Source organism: Spea bombifrons, chromosome 3 (genome assembly GCF_027358695.1).
Source record: "Spea bombifrons isolate aSpeBom1 chromosome 3, aSpeBom1.2.pri, whole genome shotgun sequence".
Taxonomy (NCBI): domain Eukaryota; kingdom Metazoa; phylum Chordata; class Amphibia; order Anura; family Pelobatidae; genus Spea; species Spea bombifrons.
In genome coordinates, this window is record NC_071089.1 from 66,879,073 (window position 1) to 66,896,542 (window position 17,470).

Below are 17,470 nucleotides of genomic sequence, written 5' to 3' on the forward strand. Positions count from 1 at the left end.
ACAAGATTTAATATTCCCTCTTATGATAAAACAAAATTATCTCACTGGACTTACTGCACTGTTAAAAGTGTGTTTGAAATATCGCACATAGTGAGGCATCAGTAAGGAGCTTTTGGAGGCTTTACTGAGAACTCCAAAGTAAAATATTAAATTCTCTTTGGATTACATTATGAAAATACATACATGAAGCAATATTAGTGGTAACAACTGACAAAATCTGTCCAAAACACTTATTCCCTGAGATGGTATCTTTTGAAATACAATTTTAACATTTTGCTTTCCTCTGTCCTTTACAGCAGACCCCAGAGACAAAGAAGGGAAGTTCAAGAGGAAACTCACAAGCAAGCCAGGTATGATACTTTAATTCTATCTAGTTTGTGGACAACACAAACCACATATTATTTATAAATACTGGTGACAAAATTAGGCATTGGAAATATTGTTCCTGTATAGGGTTATAAATTTTGTTTTACCAGTGAGTAGAAAAAAATTGGAAATACCTATTAAAGGGAGTGATTCAAGCAGAGCTAGCTGCAGCCTTGTACAAAAAAGTCAGGTGATGCCTGCTATACCTGTCCCAAGTAGGCTGAAGTCTTCTTGCTCGGAAACAGAACTACCACAGGCTGGATACTGCAGCAACAGCAGTACTAAACATCCTCACTGCTAAAATCTTGTCCACCCCACCTACCAAAGTAAGGCACAATTTTAGTTACTACTAGCAACTCTTGAAAGGGTCATGTGATGGTGCCTTGTTGGGATCAAAGGGAATATTGTTTATAAGCCTTTCTATGGTGAAACACAGAACAAAATCACTTACAGTGCTATCACAACGTCCAATGTTGATCACAACGGTGACTTGGATTTAGATTATAAGCCCGAGGCACAGGAGTAAAGTGACACATCTTCCAGTAATTTTCTGTAAAATGTGTTGCTTTAGCTATACTATTGCTATGCCACTGGTTTCCCTACATACACTGGCACCACTACCACAATTACTTATAATGTCATAGGGAAAAAAAACACTAGTGCCACTGCTACGTCACCTAGTGGGCAACATAATATAGAGAATAGTCCTTTAATCTGCAGCTTGCACAGATGCGTCCATCTTGGATGTGGCACATGTATGCACGGTGGCCATCTTAGATGCAGCAGAACATCGAGGCGATGGTGTCACAGAGTTCCGTTTCTGCCGCCAGAACTTTGATGACTGCTGTCCCAAAGAATGCACCAGCAGAGGACGAAGGTGAGGGGGTGACACAAGGGCTACGGTGAGGCCTCAGCCTCCTCTAAAAGTGTGAGTGGTTCCCAGAGACAATTGGGTCAGGAACATTCATTGCACCACCCTACCTTAGAACACTTTAGGGCTTTCAATTCAAGGGGCAAATAAACTAATAGAACTGCTTTGACAGAATATTGCCTTTGGAAGTGCTTCCTTCACCATAATTGAGGGGGAGCCCCTCAGGCTTCTGCCAGAGGCCCTCACTCCCCATTTCTGCCTTTCCTGTTGCACCACCTTCAGCAGGACTGTAGTCCCTTTACTGGTCTTGTGTCTCATTATTGAAGGGCAGGCTTCTTTCCAAGGCAGCTGTACAGACCATCCACTTCACCTCCAACATATAGCGCGCCACTAGCACACAGCATATCTTTCACTGATGTCACACTGGTGGCTCCCCAAATTTTTACAGTACTACCAGCTGGTGCAGGTACACGGGATAACAGGAGGGGGCAGAACTGAGGCAAAAGGGCAGCAATGTTATAGATTCTTTCTACTTTATGCTGACATTATGAATGAGCAGCACATATCAGCTTACATTTTGGCAGCTATTAGGAAGATGCTGGTGCACACAGCACTAGAAGTGGGACTGGTGGTGACTGACAGAAAAGCAAACAAGGTGAAAGCAGTTAGAGATGGGGACTTTGTGGGTTTGCATTGCATGGCATGGGATATATACCACATCTGGTGGGAAGGGCAGCTTTTTAAATTGTTGGCATTGTAGGCTTTCAAAACTCCACATCCTCTGTGAAGAACTTTGTGATATCCAACCCATTGGGCAGAGGGGAAGGGCAGGTGGTGGCAGTCCTGAAGATGTTCAATGATGTGTCCTGAGAATTTAAACCAGAGCACTGACATTTTCAGCCAGGTCATTCCCCCTACTTACCTACCTGATCCAGAAAATGCATTATTTTTCTGGGCTAGCTGCGATTTATGAACCAAGGATTAAGGCAAGTTGGCCCTTAACATGTATTTAAAACCTGGAAGGACATTCTTGTCCATAGGGTGTGTGAGATGCAGCATGCTAAGCGAAGGAGAAATGTAGGAGATGGAAATGGAAATTCCCAGTAGCAGTGCCAACCACATGTCCAATTTCCAATACCATATACCTGGAGAGCAGAAGAACGAGATCCACCATCAGACTAACGCCAGGATACTCTGTGGCTGATAGGATTCCTGTCATCCTCATGTCCCTGTCAAGTGGATGTCTGGTTTCTGTCATACCTGTGGCCAATCAGGTAAATTAAGCCCTTATAACAAGGCTTCATTGTTGGAGCATTGTTTTGCTGGCACTGCATTACTGAGGATCCCGTGTTACAGTAATTTCCCTTTGTACCTTGTTTTATTGTGGTTATCCGAATTTAGAACTAGAGCCTGGACTCCAATTATTGTTTGGTTTATCCTTCAGTACTGTGCAATGGGCTGTATGTACCTCTCAGTGCCTGCCCAGGTCACATTCACTACTACTGCTGCTGCGGCTCATCTGTCTCCTTTCTCATTCTGTGGTATTCAATTATTTTATTTTTTCTGAATAATGGGGGAAATTCAGTTATGCACCAAGGTGCTGCATCTGCCTATCTGCCAGGGGAGGACTGGCAGCCTAAGGCCTGGGGGGGCAAGTCTAGTCAAGTGCTTCGTTGTGCCACCTAATCAGCCCACCATCCATGCCCATCTTTTCCTGATTTTCTAATGCATATTGATGTAATGTGATGGTAAAGGGAGTTCATCAGTACACAAAAAAAAAATCATCATACATGGGACACCTGGAGCCACAATTTAGTGCCACTAATCCTTTTTAATAAAAGATGCAGATTGAAATAGAGTAAATAACACAAAACCTTTACTTTTCCTCTCACTGATTTCTGGGCCAAGAAAGTTTTGTCCTCTGAAGTGACTACAAATTCAGGAGGACATTTTACCTCTGGATAAGAAACAATTAACTAGTTCAATTAATCCCTACAGTAAGTAAAGTGACAGGAAACAGATGACCAAATACACACCAGGACAGGCTGTGCTGCACCGACCAGCAAACACACACACACCAGGACAGGCTCGGCCACACCGACACCCACATGAGTACAGGTTAATCTACACAAAGCATAAAAAATGCTTCTCACACTGGTTTGTTGTTTGTGTGTTTGCCCCCTTGTATATTGATGCCCCAGCCAGGGGCCCCTTTAGTTTTAATGTATTCCCCCCACACTCCTGTGTATTGCCCCATGAGTATTTTTGCCCCAGCCGGCCCCCTTTGTGCATGTATGCCCCCACACCCGTGTGTATTGATTTATGTGATGTCCCCAGCCAGCCCTTGTTTATTGATGCCCCTTTTGTACAGGTTAATATACCCATGTGTGTTGCCCCCTAGCCACCCACCCCCTTTGTGTATTTAATTTATGTAATTAGCCATTAGCCCAGACCTCTGATGAAGCTCTGAGGAGCGAAACATGTCAGGGGGGCTATTTGTTTGAGTTTTTAATAAGCCCGTGTCACTGGTCATAATTCTATTATTCTTGTTATTAGCATTGCAGCCATCAACAGTATATGTGATGTGATACTATTAGTGTTATACGACTGTGGGCATATGCCTTCATGTCACAGTGAAGTATACCTTTTTCGGTATGACTGGTGACACTGGTGTTTTTAAACACTTTTTTTGGTTATACCTTTTAATAAACACGTTAATAAAAGTGATGTTTTAGGGTGGGGTAATAATAAGGGTATTTTTGATCCCGGGAACGGCATTGGTTGGTTGTAGTTGTAACTTGCCCTTGTCCCCGCTGGAACATTATTTTGGAGTTTTAATTTATGTGATGCCCCAACCACCCTGTTGTGTACTTATACCCCCCCAGCCACCCCCTTTTTGTATTTAATTGTTGTCTCAAGGTGACCCTTTGAACATGGGTCCCCTTCCACCTTCCACCGCCCCCTTGAGCATCACATCGCGTCTTCAAAGGGGTGGGACGAAGAGTCTCACTGAGGCACAGGGCGGCATGTGTAGGCATGCCGGCCGCTTTAAAATCATTAAGTGGCCCACTGTGGGTGCTGCGCGCTTTTGCCCCGTATTAAAGATGGCCCCTGGCGGTCGTGCGGCCCTTTAGTTAAGATTCAGGGAGGCCAAGCCCGCCCCTGCTATCTGCCAATGCCTACCCTGTCCTCCCTCTGCAGCTCAATTTCCTTCAGTAACCACCATAAACATAAAAAATTATATACATATGTATATAGCCATGTGGTATAGTGAAATGATTTGTCCATTATGTAAAGTTGTTCTGCAGAAGGGACAAATAGACACTAGTTGAGACCATTATATATAATGCAAATCCTTTTTTTGCCATGGTTACTTTCTCAGTCAGTGAAAAAAATTGATTACATTAAAGGAGCTGTTCCACTTAGACAACACATTAATTGCAATCTCTAGTATGTTAAGAAAATAAAACTTAGCAGATCTGTCATTTTATTTTTTCCTCTTAAGGCTTATTAACATAAAACAACACAGAGACCTTTAAGAAATATTTTCAGGGTTTTTCTTTCGCAACTGTCAATACCTGGTTATATGTTTCATAACAATGACAGCCAGAAAATTGCTAATCGTAGAGTATCACTCTACCTCACAGGACAGGTGAGTAAATATTCATTCTAAAGTTCAAAGGAGCATAGATGCCAAATTAACTTAACGAAGAATACAGTCCTAAATTAGGGATTCTGCTTTACATGTTAATAGATGATGGGTGTGAAATGCATATGTCATTGCAAGTAAGACATCATAATCATCTTTATTAAGAAGACTTTAAATATGTTCTGATATGTTGTTTTTTGTCAGTGTGTCAACTATGCTTAAACAACATTGTTCATTTCTTCAGACTTTTAAACAGGTTAAATGCAGAAAGCAATTCATACACTAAACATTGATTCTGTTGGTTGTATAAGTGCATAAGTCCCTTTCTCTTTCTCATACAGTCCTGTTTTTAAGAGGAGTCCAGATATCACAAAGTCCCCTCTCACAAAATCAGAACAACTTCTCAGAATAGATGACCACGACTTTACCATGAGACCAGGGTTTGGGGGTATGTATACATGCCAATACCTTAATGACTGTTGGTTATTATGGTTTAAGGAGCTGCGCAACTTAAGGATGTCATACCTCCAACGTGTGGTATGCCTAAAGGTGGGGAGTGGGAAGAACTAGAATCGTCTGCCTTACCCAATGAGCAACCTTATGGCAGCTTAACAGCAAAACAAGGTGACCACAAAGGAGCTGCAACTAACGCCTACGCTGAAAGAGGACAGACCTCATTTGATTTTTCAGTTCCTTGGGCCAGTCAGGGGAGTTTGATGATCTACCCAGTAAGCCTATGATCCCCATTGCTTGCAGGACATTTGGGATGTATGTAGTGTAAACACTGTGCTACTAAATTTCTAAGAAAATGCTAGCTCTGCATTCTGTATAGAGACATTGTTTGCCTTAAAGGGTCCCATTAAGTAAATGTTGCAATTGGAATGTTCTTCATTTATGCCAATATCTTCTTTGCGTTATTATCTGGCCTGTTTCCTTTTCAGCTCTAAATGACATGGGGAGGGCTGGCATCTTCCGGCCCAGGGGACACGTAAAGCCAAGTTATCTCTGACCCTTTTTCCTCCACTATTAATTACACAAACTTACACACAGGCTAACACATAGGCACCAACACACAAAGACTCACTGTAACACACACTTCTCTAAAACAGAGACACAGATGCACACAGACAACTCACGCATAGGCACACATACACTCAGTGTAACACGCACAAACACTTACTCTAACATACTCACTCACCTTGAGTCTGTGTTTAGGGCAGCTTGTCATGCTACTAATGCCACATAATGTGACCATGCAATATTTACTGCAATCATATTAAAGAAATGCAATACCTGAACTGTTCAGGCATTCAGTCGCTCACAATGTAACCAGTGCTCATGAGAGCGTTTGTAACATTGTTTCAATTAGTCTACAGACAGCAGTTAACTGCTTATTCTCCTGTATGTCAGCAAGAAGATTATCATATTATGTCCTGGGCATTAAGTGTGGGGTCCAATATTATGTCCTCTCTCCCTATAGGGTTAAGCAGAGGCTAGTTGCACCCTTTCAGAGTTGTCGGCAACTGCATAACTGTTGAAAGTTGTGGTCTATTTTGCATGGTCTTCTCCTTGCTGCCCCTACTGAAACCATCAAGCATTAATACGTATCCTACTTGCACATGCTCAGTAGCAATTACAGTGAAGCCGATGAAGCAACAGCCATTCACATGTACGATAGCTGAATATCAGTGTTCAGATACATATAATTGACTGCTGTTACTCCAATTGATTTCGGTAGGAGCTCCTATCCTATTGAATAGAATAGGAGCTCTAGTGAGCATGCACAAGAAGCAAATTTAGGTATACTCCTTGCTTTCCGCAGAGGCAACTGGTCACTTCAGTAACTAAAGCCTGTACTTATTTACATGCACAAAAACTCATTATGGTTCACGCAAAATGAACGCTAAAGTGCAGTTAACATGAAAATAGAGCTGGAATAGTCCCACATGTAAAAACTGAAACAAATACAATAACACCACACATGATAAATCAAACCAATAAGTAAATTTTATACTCTCTCATTATAAGCATTCTTTCAGCACTTTTCCTTTATTCCAAGCTTCTAAAACCAATAAAAAAATCCAACGGTACAGTATCACTGTATAAACGATTAATATGTGCCATTGGATTTTTTTTATTATTTGTTTTAGAAGCGTGGAATAAACAATCTTTTGATGAGCCTGTTTTTCCTGGGAATTTTGTGAGTGCCTAAATGTCCCTCCTATCTATATCTTTTTGCCATTTTAGTACTGCACTATTGTTATTTGTTTTCTTTTTCCCACATGTATTTGCACCCCAACATGTGAAGATAGTCCTATATGAGTAAGGTGATGAAAAATGGTATTAATTTACCGTCTGCTGTCCAATTAAATATAATGTATTGCTTCTTTTCACAGTCTAATTATTGTAGATTGTAAATTTCCCTTAATAACTGTTTATGTTATGATGTATGTATAGAAAGCTTTACTGCACCATGAGGAATATTCACTTAAACAAGTACCAGGGATAATTTAAGACACATATTTTTCAATGTAATGTTTTGCTTATGAAACTAATAGCACGGAATGGCATATTCAGACATGGGTAAAGCCATAGTGTAATCCCCCCGCAGTGTTTAGAGATGCCTCTGAATTAAGTCTGTGTGGGCAGACAGCACTGGATTTTAGCCAGTACTGTGACTCACAGGCTTCTACTAATTTATTGTGGATGACGTAGATCAGGAATGATAAAACCTCACGCAGATTTTAAAACCTCGCCTTATCAACATATGCTGTACCCTCATTTCATTTATTTTACAAAATCGAAGATACACTTAGGGTGTAGCCATTACCCACACATTCGTATAGAAGAAGCTGCAGTCTTGTGCATACATTATATTATGCAGAAGGATATTTAGTTAACAGTCTTTTTAGCACCAGTGGCATGGGTTATACATTATGCATGCCTCTGACATGTGAATGGTTAAAAAGCACAGGATTACAGAGAACACGCTTTTCTTCTGACCTGCTGGATTAGAATTTGTAATTTATCATACATTCTTGGCTGCCAGATGGTCATACATATCCAGGCTACTGTTATAGTGTTAGTTGTTCAGGCTCTATGTATACAACTGGCTAATCCACACACAATGCAGTACACAAGTAGGCAGCATAGTAAATATAATCTGGCAAAACTGTAGAAATCACCAATATGTTTTCAGTCCTTGGTAATTGTAAGATGATCTGAAAAAATATGCTGATCATCCTATATCTGGGTATATTTTATTTATCTGCATCATGGAAATATGTGAACCCAATTAAATGTTACAATACTCAGATATGGTTGTATTAAAGAGAAGCTAAATTTAATAAGATGATATGTGGGGCATATAAAGTGTCAGAAGTTGCATTTTGCACGTTATAATTAAATAATTCTTAATCTCACTTTAATTTATAGGCTTTTAAGATACTTTATTCAATGCCTGCTTTAGGAAAAAGTAATAGAGTTATAATTAAAAAAAACTATATGCAATTCTTTTCAAAACCTCCAACATAATGTTGTGAGTGTTAGGGTTAAATTAATAATGTCACAGGCTACTTTTTTCCAAAGATACATATATTGATAACACTTCTGTAGCTATATCAATGTGCTACCTTGTTTTATTTCGCACCATCCATTAAGTGGCTCAGTCAAGTGCTGGAATTTTTTTTGTAGTAGTTGAACCTATTTACTGTTTCTTTTTTTCATCTTTAAAGGTCCTGCCATTCCTGTTGGGGTAGACGTGCAAGTGGAAAGCTTAGATAGTATTTCTGAAGTTGATATGGTAAGCCATGTGTTAAAGATTTGATTGTGATATGGAATTATCCAGAGAAGAGTTTGGTGAAAAGTTAATCTGCAGCAGTTCATACCCGGTGCTATGTCAATATAGTAATTTAATTATATTAAAATAAAGACAAATGTGCATTGAGATAAAATGCCACATTGCTAATGAACACAGTGGCTATTTTTTTAAGGCAAACTGTAATAAAATATATGAAGCAATGTATCAAGCTTGTTAACTGATGTGATCTTAGTGACTGACTATGGTCCCTGAGAGGAGGTGTAGCAATGGCATAACATCCTCTGTATGGTGCTTGCCACTCATCAGGGACCCAACGCACAGTGAGTCCTGCGCTAGCTACTTGTGCTAGTGCCACCCAGATTAGCTGTACCCATACCTGGGAACTTTTGGGCTCATGCTACCCAGAGCCTTCCCTTGCGGGACGCAACCAGGACTGAACGCTGACGTTGGTGGGCGTTCCCGCTGAAACACCCCCATTTAAAGGAAAAATGTGCCCCGCGTCCCGGAGGATTTGGGTCTTGACCCGGAGAACCGGAGGAGCAGCACTCACCTGGCAATCTCCGGGTCAAACCCGGAGAGTTCCCAGGTATGGCTGTACCTCAGACATCAAAGTTCCACACTGATGCCAGTTTTTAACTGATCATCCTGACATAAAACAAAGAAATAGATGGAGGGGCAAATCCTTGTGGCAGATTTATCCAAATTCAGTGAAGCTCACACAAGACCCTTCCATTGTTATGTCTAATTTCTTCTACTGATTCTACATTCACCAGAAATCTGGTGCATTAATGAAATTCCATGCCCAGTCAAATTACATCTTCATTAATGCTGAACAAGGGCGTAACTAGAAACCACGGGGCCCCGGCTCCGAAAATTCCCCCCGAGCCCCCCAACTTCAACAGCTAGTCTGTGCCATTATTGCCCCCCATTCAACATACAATATATGTAAACACACAAATTACACACATTCCATCTCACCCCACTTACACATCCCTGCTCACACATACACACAAGTACACATCCATGCTCACACATACACACAAGTACACATCCATGCTCACACACATATACACTAGTACACATCCATGCTCACACACATACACACTAGTACACATCCATGCCTATATATATATATATATATATATATATATATATATACACACACACACATATACATACATCCCACCTCCTTTCCGCCTGCCCCAGCTTACTTCTCATCGCTCCTGCAGCTTGCTATCCGGCTGCTCACACACTAGGCAAGCAGCCTTGGTTTAACGGCGGGGTCACGTGACATATGTTGGAGAATTTCCGAGTACTTCTATACCTTGGGGTTCCAAAGTATATAGATATCTTTATCGAGCGGCTCGAGAGAAATCAGACACACAGACAGGAGTGTATGTATAATAAGATCGCTGATTTTATTGCGTAGAAGCACATATATTTATACCCATCTAAAAAGGGGTTGAAACATAACAAACATTTCTTAATAGTCAGCAGTTATTATGATTGTAGGGGCATATTTAACATATCACTTACTGAAGCATAAACAGGTTAAATCATGAGTTCTGTCTTACATCATATGTTCCTGTTTTTCTATATGGAAACTCGCACATAGACAGTCTATACTTATAAGTATCTATATCCAATGGTAGCATAAGGACCTAAGGTCAATAACATATGACTCATATATAGAATACCAGTATTCTTCCACACATGTGACCACCGATACGCTCGGTGTGGTCCAGGTCAGAAGGGCCCTTTCTAAACAATTTTAAACCGGTACCAGGAGAAGGGGTCGCACCGGGCCCCGTCGCAGCTGCAACCCCTGTGACCCCTGTAGTTACACCAGTGATGCTGAATCATGGGTTTTTGAGCCCCAAACAACCTTATCCTGAACCTATGACTCTGTATCACAAGCAACCATGTTAATGCTAACTCCTGGGCTGTTAAACCCAATACCTGGCAAGCTCAGCCTACCCTGGCACATTAACTTTACTTGAAAATTAATTAAATTACAATGGGGCCCTTTCTTAATGCTGCTTACTGATCTGTTCTAAGCTCACAAACCCAGCCTACCTATTTTGTCCCCTACAATGTCTACCCTACTGTGCACTGATAGACTTTTATTACACATATTTACTGACACCATCAAGCAGCCTTTATATCAATTCTTAATTTTCTACTTTTTACTAACACTCATGCAGGAACGCTGCTGACATTTGCGGCGCTTTATGATGCTTATAACCTCACTGACCTTGTGAGTTTCTGTGGGGCTTAACATATGGGCATAGCTTTTTGCCCACCCCTACTCCAAATCATTAATCTATCTAATTGATACAAAGCACAATTTAAATCCATTGTCTTTTTTATCCATATTTTTCAGGACTTTACCATGACGTTGTATCTCAGGCATTATTGGAAGGACGAGAGGTTGTCTTTTCCAAGCTCCAATAATCAAAGTATGACATTTGATGGGAGGCTAGTGAAAAAGATTTGGGTTCCTGACATGTTCTTTGTCCATTCCAAGAGATCCTTTATTCATGATACCACCACAGATAACATAATGTTGCGCGTGCAGCCTGATGGCAAAGTGCTGTACAGTCTCAGGTAAGTTCACATAAGGCCATAGGAAAATAACCTGGAGAAAGCACTTTTTATTTTTACATAGTTGTATCAAAACAGCAGAATTCAAAGAATACACACTACAGGAGAAATGGAACAGTATGTGTTCAGACTATAATGTAGTAGGATAACAGCATTTAAGTATCAAAAAGCAAATTGTATTGGAATAAAGTAAGTATACTGTTATCAAATGGCTACACGTAATACATATAACATGTATTTTTAAGGAGTTGTTCCACTTTTCTACAATTTTAATCACTTACAGTACTACATTATTTATTTTTTGTGCTTTAGGGGAACTGTTGGTCCCAAAAGAGGTATAAATGACATCGTACTCAACATTTACTAAGGGTTATTCTTATAATAGTTGATGCAGATAGCTCATTTAGCAAATTGAAAACACTCTCCCTTTAGTACATACATATTTTCTCATGTGTACAGAGAACAGGTGACAGATGTTTTTCATAATAAATATATTTTAAAAATGCATCTTCATTGATATGATTTCAGGGTTACGGTGACTGCTATGTGTAACATGGACTTCAGTCGCTTTCCACTTGATACACAATCCTGCTCTTTAGAAATCGAGAGCTGTAAGTATTACATGAGAGAGGAGAGAGAGAGGAGAGAAAGAGGGAGAGGGAGAGAAAGAGAGAGAGAGAAAGAGGGGAGAGAGAAATGGGGGAGAGAGGAAGAGAGAGATTGCACCCCCCAAGATAAACAGAAGCATGCTCTGGGATTAGGGTTAAAGAGGGAAGTCCTGACACCCAGAGTTACTGCAGCCTGTGGGCTCCATCAAAGACAGACCGAGGGTTCGCAAAGTTAGTTGTGTGTGTGTGTCTATGTATGTATTTGTGTCGCTCTGGGTATGTGTCTGTGTCTACAGGGCCGGCCCAAGGCAAAATGCCGCCTGGGGCGAATTTTAAAATGCCGCCGCCCCCCCCTTATCTACCCTTCCTCTCCCTCCGTCCCTGCCGCCCCCCCCCGCCCCATTATCTACCCTTCCTTCCCCCCCCCGTACTTACCTTTCAGCAGTCCTGCGGCGAGACTCCCTGTTCGGTCTCGGTGCCGGCTTGTAATGCTGAGCGCCGGAAATCTTCCGGCACTCAGCATTACAAAGCGGCACCGAGACCGAACAGGGAGACTCGCCGCAGAGGAGAGAGAGAGAGGGGCGCCGAGCGGGCACTGACCATTCGGCGCCTCTTTCTCTCTCTTTCACTTTAAAAAAAAAAAAAGGGGTTTGGGGCGGCGAAGTGCCGCTCCTTCAAAAGTGCCGCCTGGAGCGGTTGCCCCACTCGGCTCCATTGTCGGGCCGGCCCTGTGTGTCTATGAACATGTGTTTTTGTCTGGGTATTGTTGAGTGTATGTGGGTAGTTTATTGTGAAAACATTATCTTTGTCTGGGTATGTTAATGAAAGTGTGGGTATGTTAGTGTGTGTGTGAATGTGGGTATTTTAGTGTTTGAATGTGGCATTTGGTTATGTCAGCGTGTGTCTGGGAATGTTTATGAGTTTGTGTCTTTGGGTATGTTAGTAAAAAAACAAACAAAAAAACAGAGCGAGAATTCAACGCATACCAAGCGAATACCATTCAAAGACATCTGTCTGAGGCATAAATATTGGGGATTCTGTCACATTATATGGCCATATATTGCTTTGCTTGCCACTATGTCAAAGTATCCCACTTTGACAAGTCCTGCATAAAAAACTCTGCAGCCCTGACATATCCTAAATACCAGCAGAGAGCGTGATGAATTTCTACATTCTAGCATTTCAAACCACTTAAACTTCAGTACATCAGGTTAGGCTCAAGTAATTATGTTTTTTTTCTACCATTAGACTACACCTATAAACAACAAGTGAATAATCTGCTTTAGCAAAAACTAATGCTATAATTTAACCAAAGCAACACAGTCTACCATAATATATTTTTCTTCAAATGCGCAAATGTTGTTCCTACAAACTTGTGTGCTCCCATACCCTTAGATGCCTACACAGAAGATGATCTTATGTTGTATTGGAAGAATGGCAATGATTCCTTAAAAACAGATGAAAGAATTTCCCTCTCACAATTCCTTATTCAAAAGTTTCACACAACAACACGCCTTGCTTTCTATAGCAGTACAGGTAAGTTTGTTAAATTGTTGGTAATCCATTGTCTTCATACAGGAATTATGTGAAAAATAATTAGACATATTATGGGATAGCCAGTGCAGGGCCAGCCCAAGACATAATGCCACCTGGGGTGAAGTTTAAAATGCCACCCCCACCCCAGGGGTCATTATCTACCTCTCCCTCCCTATTATCTACCCCCCCCCCCCTTTGTACTTCACTTACCTTTTCAGCAGTCCTGCGGCGAGTCTCCCTGCTCTGCCATATTCCGGCGCTCAGCATTACAAGCCAGCACCGAGACCGAGCTAGAGGAGAGAGAGGGGCGCAGAGTGGGTACTTACAACTTGATATGCTTGGGGATGGGGAAAATGCCCCACTCTGCTCCATGGTAGGGCCGGCCCTGAGCCAGTGCAAAACAATTATTATGAATTCTGGTGCAATAACTACATAGAGAAAGCCCTGTGTCAGGGGGATATTTTAAACCAGTACAGTTTGTAGAATGTGTACGTCTGTTGACTGGCATATGTATATGATGTGTATGAAATCCTGTTGAGTCTTGCGGTTGGTTAAAGCCCCATGTCCTATATTGTACAAATGCATTAATGACCTTTTATTTTTTGGTCTCAGGATGGTACAATCGCCTCTACATAAACTTTACTTTACGTCGACACATCTTCTTCTTCCTGTTGCAAACATACTTTCCAGCAACGTTGATGGTCATGCTTTCCTGGGTATCTTTCTGGATAGATCGGAGAGCAGTTCCTGCACGAGTTCCTTTAGGTGAGTTAAAGCTTAGACAATGCTTCTTGGTACAGAAGTGGTCTCTTTGAAATTGGCCTAAATCTCCTGTCAATGATGCCTGGATTTTTTTGCTCTCTCAAGTCTGTATATGTCACTTCTCTGAGGGAGCTAGTCTGCTCTCCATGTCTCTCCAGTAATGAGGAAACGATAAAGTCTTACTTGGTAATTTATTTGCCTTGTCTATCCCCCAGCAGCACCAACAGATGGGATGTAGCTTCTATAGGTAGCGCAGAAATATAGCCCCTCCCAATTGCCCCAAATAATGCTGCTGGGGTATGCACAAGGAAAAGAATACCCATGTAAGAATTTATCATTTTCCTTTGCGATTCCCAGCAGCACTAAATGATGAGATATACAAAAGCAAAGTGGGTTGCGAATATTCTGCAATATTCATCTGTCTAAAACAGATTCTGTAGTCATATTACATTGATAATGCTTGACAAAGATATGAAGAGAAGACTAAACTGTTGCTTCACAAATCTGGTTTTGAGGCACATCTGCTAGTTCAATCCATAAAGTTGCTACCAACCATGTAGCATGACCTTTCAGCCCCACAGTGGGGCAATGAACCTTTTGCAGTATATGCTTCCTGGATTGTCTTTACTATCCACCTGCTGATTGATTTCTGATAAACCTTAAGTCCCTTCCTGGGGCCTGCAACATGCAGTTTAATAGTGGCCATACATAGACCCTTGAAGAACCCTAAATGAAAGAAAAGCTGTGAAACTGACAGGCAAAACTGGGAGGAGTTCCTAAGGGAACACCATTTTGAAAAGATCAACCAAATATCTGTTCCTAGCGCCTAGTCTCCTGCTTTCCAACAGAATGTCTATGACTCCGGAGGAAAGCCCATGGTTGAGCAGGAGAGTCCCTTCAATCTCTAAGCCTTTAGCTGAAAGCGTTCAGAGATGGAAGGAGAATGGGATCCTGAGAAATGAGATCTAGGCGGTCTGGAAGTCAAACATATGGATAACTGTATCAGATCCGCATACCACACTCTTCTCGGCTAATCTGGGACGATGAGTATGACATCCGCTCGGTCCATTCATACTTTTGTTATATGAATGATTCTGGACTAAAGAAGAAGTAATGGAGAAAAAAAACAGATTCCTTGGATGGAATGACTTCTCAGACATGCTCTCCAGCCGTGATGACTTGCTTCTGTAGAGATCACTGTCCAGCGTGGACAGATCTCTGCTTATGCAATGAGAAATTAGCCGGCAGCAAAGAGAACACTTTCTATAAATAAGTAGGAAACTTTTTAGGAGAAAGAATCTGTACAGCCCACTTCATATTTTAATGAGAAAAGTCTGTAGTGAATGGAGCATGACCAGAGCCTAAGGAACTTTGGTTGAGTTCTGAAGACGCTCGACCTTCTCTAAAAGGAGAAAAGGCTGTTGTAGAGTGATATCTGACTTTTCCCAAGAAAGTGAGTCTCTGGCAGGGATGTAACTGAGACTTGTGAAGTTTAATCACCAAGTCAATGTTTTGTAGGATCTGATTTTTTTCTGCCCCCTAGGACCGTACAGTGGCAGGGAAGTCAGCAGCTAGCAGCCAATAGCCGAGGTAGGCTCCCAATGATTCCCAGGTGTAGAAGGAATTAAACTGTACTGACCTCACTAAATAATATTGGTTTAATACAAAATTTACTTGTCAAGCCGAGCTAAGCAAAGAATTTTAACTACAATTATAGTCTTCTGAAGCCTACATCAAAGATATATTTACTTCCAAATGCAAATAAATAGGCACCAACTATGATACTAGGAAACACTATAGCTAATGTACAATTCCTGTCCAAGGGCCCACCCCTACCTGGCTAGTCACCTGGCTTTCTTCACCGAGAGCATGCAGTGAGCCAGGGATTGAGGGTCCTCCCATGGACCCACGGAAAAATGGGGTGAATACATGAAGCTGCTACATGCAGTGGGGTAGGAAAAAAAACAGTTGGGAGGGACTAGTTTTTATTTGTCTTTCCCCTGCCTGGAGATGCTACATCTCATATGTTAATGCTAATGGAGATCACAAGGGATGTTTGGATTATTTGTTACCAATTTTTTTTTTTCCACAGGCATAACCACTGTGCTGACAATGTCAACCATAATTACTGGTGTAAATGCCTCCATGCCAAGAGTCTCATATATAAAAGCAGTGGACATTTATCTCTGGGTTAGTTTTGTGTTTGTCTTCCTATCGGTGCTGGAATACGCAGCTGTGAATTATCTGACTACAGTGCAAGAGAGGAAGGAAAGGAAACTGCGAGAGAAGGTAAGCATAGTATCGGAGGAATGGCTTACAGACATCTTTCCAAAATGTAATGGTTTAAGTGAAAATATGATTTCATCATAGGTGTGAAGAAATGATACTGAGAAGCAATTTCTTATCTTTCAGCTTTAATAAAGTTTGCAGGAGATGGGGGGGGGCTGAACAGAAATTGGTAGGTAGGATGTGCCATTTGTATGTGAAATAATGTAAACAACGGGGAGAGGATATACAAACATGGAGAAGGACCTTAGGATGGAGACAGAAAAGTCGAAAGGGGATAAAATAGGCGGAAAAAGTTAGCATACGAAAAGGGAATCAAAACAGAGAGAGAGAAGCGCCACTGGCCCCCAGTATTCCAGAATGTTTCACTCCACATAAGAACACTAATCTTGTATTTTGAATTTGCAGTTTCCTTGTACGTGTGGCGTAGCCCAGCCACGGCCAATGATGGACAGCAGCTACAGTGATGGAGAGGTCAACAACCTGGGACATTTTGTGTCTGAAAATGGGGAAAAAGAAGACAGAATCATGGTGCAACTGGCTCTCAGTGCAGAGAGAAACTCCAACAGAAGGAAGAGCCAGCGGGCATACGTCAGTATGCGCATTGACACTCATGCCATTGACAAATATTCAAGATCGATATTTCCTGCAGCATACATCCTATTTAACCTGATATATTGGTCAATTTTCTCTTAGAAGCATGCCAATAGACATTCCTGGGATAAACTGGACTTTATTAATCAAACAGCAAGTAATTTTGCTGCTTCTTGCATTGATTACACTCTGCTCTACAAACAGAATGCATGTGTGCTGAACTACGTGTTTACATAATCTTAATTTTCTGATTTACTGTAACTTTATTTCCAATTTGGGAAGAATTTTTAATGTTAGAGTGTCAGATGTGAGAGTAACAAACTTCTGGGTTCCGTTTGTTAGGATACCCACCCCGGTATGATGTGTGGATGATT

General features: G+C 41.4%; 1 protein-coding gene across 1 annotated transcript; it reads left to right on the forward strand.

Moving 5' to 3' along the window:
* Positions 1-5,300: 5,300 nt before the first annotated feature.
* On the forward strand, positions 5,301-17,230 carry LOC128483488 (gamma-aminobutyric acid receptor subunit rho-1). Its single transcript, XM_053459698.1, has 8 exons — positions 5,301-5,334; positions 8,621-8,688; positions 11,090-11,313; positions 11,839-11,921; positions 13,314-13,454; positions 14,067-14,219; positions 16,309-16,505; positions 16,911-17,230. Exons 1-8 carry the CDS (start codon positions 5,316-5,318, stop codon positions 17,196-17,198), a joined length of 1,173 nt encoding a protein of 390 aa, XP_053315673.1. The 5' UTR covers positions 5,301-5,315; the 3' UTR covers positions 17,199-17,230.
* The last annotated feature ends 240 nt before the right edge of the window (positions 17,231-17,470 follow it).